Genomic DNA, 8,080 nt, shown 5'->3' on the forward strand with positions numbered 1-8,080 from the left:
CATTCATTCAAATAAGGGACAGGAGAATGTGTCTGGAGCAGTGAAAGGTCTCGCTAGGCCTTCACGTCCTGTGCTGCACACGGATGCTCTTCTGTGTTGCTATTGGTTTATTCCTTTGAGCAGTGATTAGACAGGGGAGTGCTTCAGGCAGGCTCCTTACACGTGGTGTAACCCTTTGGAGGCTGTTGGCTGACTTCCTGTCAGATAAGCACACATGTTAAGAGTTATACCCTCATTTCAGGGTGATTTTGAAGTTCATGTTTCATTATAGTAGAACTCCTGATGAGCGTCACCCTCGTTGGTGATGGAGTAGAGAACCCCTGAACACGTGCACGTGCACACGCACTGCAGTCTGGAAATGAGAGGGCCACACACGGCTGCTGTCTTGGGGCTTTATTTGAAGTGTGTCCACATGGACGTTATTGTAGAGAGCACATGTGCACTCCTCTTCTCGAACACACATGTTAGGAATATCTCTGACGACACACTCAACCCGAAGACCACCGCTCGGGAGGGGGCGCTCCGTGCCGTGCAGCAGAACTCTGCAGACGGAAGCTTCTTGTTAAAAAAGGTTTCAAATAAAACACATGTCCGACCTGGAGGTGTGTGATTGTAAAAGGCAGAGACGGGCAGCTTCAGTGTGTGAGGCGGGGGGGGGGCTGCAGGTCCCCTCACGCCCTGTGTCAGTGCTATTACCCCCCCTCCCCCAACTAATGGTCACTTATAAACAAAATAGAGGGAAAGGCAGTTTGTTTGTATATTTTACATCAGCTTGATCTGTTATACTCCACACTTCATAATTACTACAGTATATTGGTTTGTAGCTATATTTACATTCTGTCTATACACAAACACGTAGAACATATAAACATGGAGCCAGTGTGTCTTCATCACATGGACAGCGGCTTGCATATGTTGTGATGTCATGTGCCAGACATCAGGGCACGTGTCGGACTGTTCCCTTCGCTGCAGTTTGTCAAACCCTTTAAAACACTACAAAAATCAATAAAAGCCGTGACGGTCTCAGGATTTAAGAAAAGTCACCAATGCTTGTAAGACAGTGATGTGATCAGGACTCGAGCAGCAAGCAGTCCTCGTTCTCGCTGGCAGGAAGCATCAGCTGCTGCTCGTAGTACAGACTCTTGGCATAGTTGATTTCCTGAGAGATTTTGATGGCCAGACTCTCGCTCTTCACATGGACCTGTGGAGAGCATCGTTACAGGGTTACTATCAGCGCAGTGAGGATGAGAATACAAGGTGTTTAGGGTGTACAGTGAAGTGAAAACATACACCTGGTAAGCATCATCACTTATCAGGAGCTCACAGACAATGGTCTTCATGTGAAGAGAGGGTTCAGAGATGCAGTCTTTTCCCTCTTAAGCAGTCTAAAGCCAATACATGCTGGAGGAGTCAACGGGGCTGTGGAAGACGTCCTGCGTGCTTCTGGGATCAATGACTATCACCCAGCAGCTCTCACGTCTCATGTGATGAAGGTGCTGGAGAGACTTGGCCCACCTCAGACTGCAGGTGAGATCATTCCTAGACCCTCTCTAGTCTGCCTGCCAGCCTCACCTGGGGGGACGATGCTGTGATCTACCTGCTGCAGCGTGCTCACTCGCACCCTCTCCTGGGTTACCAACTCCCTCACGGACAGACCACAGTGCGCCCGGCTGGGCACTGTGCTGTCTGATGTGGTGGTACAGGAGCCCCACAGGGCACTGTGCTGGGTCCTTTCCTGTTCACCTTATACACCTCAGACTTTCAATACAACTCAGAGTCATGCCACCTGCAGAGATGTTCGGATGACTCTGCAGTGGTCCATAAGGGCTGGACGGGAGGAGGAGGAGGAGGAGGAGGAGGAGGAGGAGGAGGAGTACAGAGCATGGTGGGTGATTTGTGGAGTGGACTGGAGGAAATCATCTGCTTCTGAATGTGGCCAAGACCAGAGAGATGGTCATTGATTTCAGGAGGAAGAGGACGTCTCCTCTGCCCCTGTGCATTCTGGGAGAGGATTTGGCTTCTATGGAGGACTACAAGTACCAGGGAGTGCACTGGCACACTGACGCTGTGTACAAGTACACTTTTTTTGAAAATTTCTATTGATGTGCAATACTTTTGTTTTACATACTGCTGCAACAAAAACACTTTCCCCACTGGGATCAATAAAGTATATCTTATCTTATGTTACTGTCGTCTGGAGGTTTGACTGGGCTCAACTGTTCAGTGTCTTTGGCATCAAGTGAACCCTTTGGAAAACCGGAATTGATGTATAAAAGTCTTACATTATAGTCTGATCTTCACTCAACAAACACAATCTGTTTTAACTGATAGCACAGATTAAAAACATCATACAAACATTGACAGTGCAGGTTTGAAAAGTATATGAACCCCTAGACTTCAGCTCACCATAGGTTTCTGGTGGGAGGGGCCTGGGATGGCCACCCCGCTGCTGGTGCTCTCTGCCTTCTTGGTCAGCTGCACATACACCTTCCCATGATCCTTAGAGACCAGGCAGTGGTACAGGTCGTCATACTTCACCTCCAGGAAGATGGCCTCCCGGTCCACGTACTCCCCTGGCCGCAGGAAGTACACCACCTTAGAGGAGATGAGGACGCAGTAGCTGTCGATGGGCTCCACAGCGATGAAGCTGGGGGGGGGGGCAGTGAACAGTCAGTGTGATGAACAGCAGGTCAGCAAGGGGAAGACACACACAATGACAGGAGACTCACAACTCAGAGTGGATGTTATCCGTCAGGCGGAACAGCTGCTCCTGCCCCTCTGCCTGAGTGGCAGAGTGTCGGGGGAGCAGACCCTGGGGGCCCTTACAGCAGCGCGGCTTCCTGACCCGCTGTACCCCCAGCCTGCAACACAAAACACAGCTGATCAACACAACACACAGCTGATCAACACAACAACACACAGCTGATCAACACAACACACAGCTGACCAACACAACACACAGCTGACCAACACACAGCCTGCAACACAACAGTGTCCCTTTCTCATTTATCTAACTCCCCTCCTCGACTCCTATCCTCGAGACTTAGTACCGCCCACAGGAGATGCGAGCCGAGGAGCCGAGGAGAGAGGAGGGGAACCGAGGAGAGAGGAGGGGAAGCAGCAGGCGGTTAGAGAAATGAGAACTCCTCTCCTCTGAGCGGTCATTTTAAAGAGACGTCCATCAATGATGGCAGGAGGCACAGCAGCCTCTGTCTGATGGACAGATGTGTTCATGACCACTTATATATTTACTTTTAATTCATTCACAGTGCGGTATAATGAGACAATAACAGGCTACACACACACACACACACACACACACACACACACACACACACACACACACACACACACACACACACACACACACACACACACACACACACACACACACACACACACACACACACACACACACACACACACACACACACACACACACACACACACACACACACACACACACACACACACACACACACACACACACACACACACACACACACACACACACACACACACACACACACACACACACACACACACACACACACACACACACACACACACACACAGCACCCCAGATCAGACTCACATGGGTGTGTCCCAGTCAAAAGCCCAGCGGATGCCAGTGGCTGGGGGTGTTGCCAAATTGCTAGAGGGCGTTGCCCAATTTCCCCATTTGTTCAACTACAGGATTTAACCATGAGATGGCGCTTCATTCACAAAGACAACTGGGTGTTGTAGAAACATCAATATTTTAGATCAAATAAAGTATATAGTTTGCTTTATGCAGTATATGTCTTGTAATATTGTTGGGGTGTTTTTACACAGTACAGTAGATTGAAGTAAATCAACTTATACATTAAGATAAGATAAGATGGACCTTTATTAATCCCATGGGGAAATTCAGTAGTTCAAACAGCAACAGGGTGAGAGTGAAAAACAGGACAGCACAGATTCACACAGATTAATAAAATCAAAAATAAGATGTGCGATACAAATAATAATAATGAGAAACTATGAAATAAGAAATGAATAAAACTAAAATGTAATTATCATATCATATATTATAATGTATTGTATTATTAAGTAATATCATACATTAACCCCATTATAGCAGATGCCACATTTAATGGATGAACACATGTATGCATCAATAATTACAACAGAGTATTTCTAAATACAAGTTGTAAAAAAATGTATTTAATATTAACCCTTTGGAGTCGACCGTCACGCCGGCGTGATCAGATCACATGACCTGTTCAAGCCGGTGCCGCATAAAAACAACAGTCCGGACAACATTGCCGTGTTTTTCTGTCGAAAGTACTGGCTTGAAACTATATCCCAGTCTTCGTTTCATGCAAAAAGACCCAGTAAACACGGAGATACGATGATATAAAGTTAATACATTTCAAAAGTATGAATAATGGAAGCACATATTTGAATATCTTCGCCGTATTTGATCATTTTACGAAACGGAAAATACTGGAAACTGTAGATTCTGCTCAACAGGATGTATTTACCAGGAGGGGGTGAGGTAATCAGGTAAACGGAGTGATACGAAACGAGACGAAAAGAGACGAAGAGGGACGACGGGAACCGAAGAGAGACGGCGGGAAATGGAGAGAGACGAAGATATACGAAGAGAGGCTGCGGGAGACTGCGATTGAAGTAAAGTGACAGACAAACATTGAGAATTTAGATATAGTTAGATAGATTTAGAGTTTTGAAGACTCAACTATGATGAAGAGAACTCTGAACATGAGTCAAGCTTTAAGCTTGTTTTTTGACATGGAGCAGTTGGAGTTTCTTGTCGTAGTTGACAGAAACCGCTTTGAAGCGTGGCACAGATAAAGACCGAAAAAACAGATTTTTGTACATAATGTGTATATATATATTTGTACTATATTTATAATAACACTTTTGCCTTATCAGAATGAAATCCCATGCTACCCCAATCAAACTTTCACATTATCATAGTGACATCCCATGTATATATTTCCAGCTTTTAAATGGTTTCGTTGTGTATGTTTGTGTTACCTATATGAAACAAAATATCATTTTTAAAATGTGTTTTTACGTTTTTTTTGTGATTTTGGGTCCAAAATGTTCATATAGTAGAAGATCCCTGCTTTAAACAAAGTCAAAAATCCTACAGCCAAACGAAATAAATATAATTAATTATGATGAATACGTTAAGTCTTGTTCATTGTTTTTCACTTTTATTAAATGTTTGATATTTCCGGTGGAAATGGTGGACTATCGGACATTCAAAATGCAGCATATTTTCACTCTTACACACGTATATATTTACACTCACACATTCATACATTTTGCTCTCATATTATCATATTTCAATGCACACATTCATATATTGTCACTCACACATTCATGCATTTTGTTCTCATATTCATATAATTTAATGCTCATATTTATACATTTTGCTCTCATGCGAAATCTACTAAAACAAAGCATGTCATGGTGGTCAGCTGTTAAACACAAAAGTGTATCTTAAGGGCTGTAAATATAATAAGCCTGTTTTAGACACAGGCTTATTATATTTACAGCCCTTAATAACATTCATTTTCTGGACTCAATGTGTGTCTTGGCCGTTTTCTTTGTTCCGCAAACGAGTGCTTTTTGTTTTGAAATCACTTCCGCGAGTTTCGCGGGCCCCCCCCCTCACTCCACTGACCATTAGACCATTTAGTAAGGTAAAAAGCAAAAGGGCAAAAACGCCTCTCAGACGCTCTTCCGTTTACTTTTTTAATAAAGAAAAACAAATGGTCCGTAGATACACGCCCTAATGTGGGACATTTTTGCATTTCAGACTTTGGAAATATATTGCGATATGAAGCCGATACAATAAATCAAAATCCAGTAGGCCTACCATTCCAAAATCCCCAGTAATAGTAGACACTAATAATACAGTAAACTATTAACACTGTACATATTATTGTTTGCCCGTGGGATTAGGGTGATCGGCAGTGAGAGCCGCTGCATTTTCCTCCGGTCGGATGTGATATAAAAACAAAGCGATTATTTTTGTTGTTGTAAACTCACGTGGATTAAATGTAGTGCATTGATTTCAACTCGCGAACATATGATACATTAAATGATTGTGAGGATGATGATTGAAAATCGTTTGTTTGAGTCTGGATGCATTTCCTGATCTAAAAACATAGCGATGGTTTTGTACTTACGCCAACGTGAATTAAACATTATTTTGTTAAATAAAAACATGGTGATGTTTAGTAAATGATTACATGTCTTTTATTTAGCACAGAATATGATCCTATCCGTGCCATATATATCTTAACAAATATCCGCTATATCAGATACCTGTAGATCAGCTGTTTATTTCACATGAGTTCCAGTGTGGCAGCTTTTCACGGCTCCCCCTGGTGGATCCATGATCCATTGCAGCTGGTTTCATTATAATTAAATGTATTTATCAAGGGGGCGTTTCAAGTCCTGCGGGGGGTTTTCCTTTTCAGCAGGGGCCCACCCCGTGCCGATCACGGACCCGCACGGGTAGGCGTCTGAAACGAAGCGCTACATCTGTATGTATATATATATATATATTAGGGCTGTCAGTCGATTAAAATATTTAATCATCCATAGTTAATCGCAAATTAATCGCACATTTTTTATCTGTTCTAAATGTACCTTAGAAGAATATTTTTAAAGTTTTGAATACTCTTATCAACATATGAGTGGACAAATATGCTTTATGCTAATGTTTATTATCATTTGAACAATTACAAATATTCTCATGAATATTAAACACAACAACCTCTGAACATTACAAATATTCGCCTCAATTCAACCTGGAATCTCTCATACAATAATGTGTGTGTGTGTGTGTGTGTGTGTGTGTGTGTGTGTGTGTGTGTGTGTGTGTGTGTGTGTGTGTGTGTGTGTGTGTGTGTGTGTGTGTGCACACGTTCGTTGGAGCTATGTGCAACTGAAGGCATATGCTCGAACGGGAGCTGCCTGGACGCTGCAATCATGTTGCACTATCCGTGCTGAGTGTGCTGACTTCTCGTACAATGTCCCGCTGTCTGGCTTCCTGCATAAAGTCAAGTGCTCGGTGCAGTTGTGTGGATAGAGTGCTCCTCTGTTTTCATTTAAACAGCTCCTTATATCCGTTAGCTCAGCTAGCTAGCACCAGATGCTAACAACAACAATGCACGTAAGGTCTCTCTCTCGCTTGCTCGGGCCACACATACACACACCCTCCCGGTCCTCCCGATGGCCAGTCGGTGCCTGCCGGTGAGCGTGGAAGTGTGGTCTGCTGCAAGCGGGCGGCAGGAGCGGGGCTGTCAGCATCAGCTTGTAGATGGTATTTTAAACTCGATGCGCTCTGAAACTACGGGGCGGCCGAGGACAAAAAATACACATGCGGACCACATCATGTAGACAGCCAGTCACCCTGTGTGAGGCAGACCACATCATGTAGACAGCCAGTCACCCTGTGTGAGGCAGACCACATCATGTAGACAGCCAGTCACCCTGTGAGGCAGACCACATCATGTAGACAGCCAGTCACCCTGTGAGGCAGACCACATCATGTAGACAGCCAGTCCCCCTGTGTGAGGCAGGCCACTTAACAGGCCAGGCCATCGGGAAACCCCCCAGTCCTCCCGATGGCCAGTCCGGGACTGGGTACAGGAGGCGTAGAGCGAGGGATCATTGTCCACAAATTAATCGATCGCAGATCGTCGTGGACGCAGACGAATAAAAAAAGAAAAGAAAAAACCTAAATAAAATAGGCCGCGAAATATACTTGGGCGGCCGTTAGTATATCTGGGCAGCCCGCCCAAGTATAGTCTATGTGTGAGAAACCCTGCAACACACAGCAACACAACAAATATACATTTTAAATAACACTTACTGAATACAGTATGTGTGTATATGGCTCGAGAAGCTAACACAGATAAGGAAATATATATTATGATGTGATTGATGTGATGTGATTGATGGTGTGATATGATGTGATTGATGGTGTGATATGATGTGATTGATGGTGTGATATGATGTGATTGATGGTGTGATATGATGTGATTGATGTGTG

At 44.2% G+C, this 8,080-nt stretch overlaps 1 protein-coding gene across 1 annotated transcript in view; it reads right to left on the reverse strand.

The window, feature by feature from the left end:
* Nucleotides 1-378: 378 nt before the first annotated feature.
* The window catches only part of vps13d (vacuolar protein sorting 13 homolog D), an 87,664-nt gene continuing 79,962 nt past the window's right edge, over nt 379-8,080 (reverse strand). Inside the window, exons 66-68 of the mRNA XM_071203590.1 lie at nt 2,730-2,861; nt 2,407-2,647; nt 379-1,201 (exon numbers count right to left, since the gene is read on the reverse strand). Coding sequence (XP_071059691.1) covers nt 1,070-1,201; nt 2,407-2,647; nt 2,730-2,861 — 505 coding nt within the window. The 3' untranslated portion in view covers nt 379-1,069. The remainder of the gene's footprint in view (nt 1,202-2,406; nt 2,648-2,729; nt 2,862-8,080) is intronic.

This window comes from Pseudochaenichthys georgianus, chromosome 7, assembly GCF_902827115.2.
Source record: "Pseudochaenichthys georgianus chromosome 7, fPseGeo1.2, whole genome shotgun sequence".
NCBI classification, from domain to species: domain Eukaryota; kingdom Metazoa; phylum Chordata; class Actinopteri; order Perciformes; family Channichthyidae; genus Pseudochaenichthys; species Pseudochaenichthys georgianus.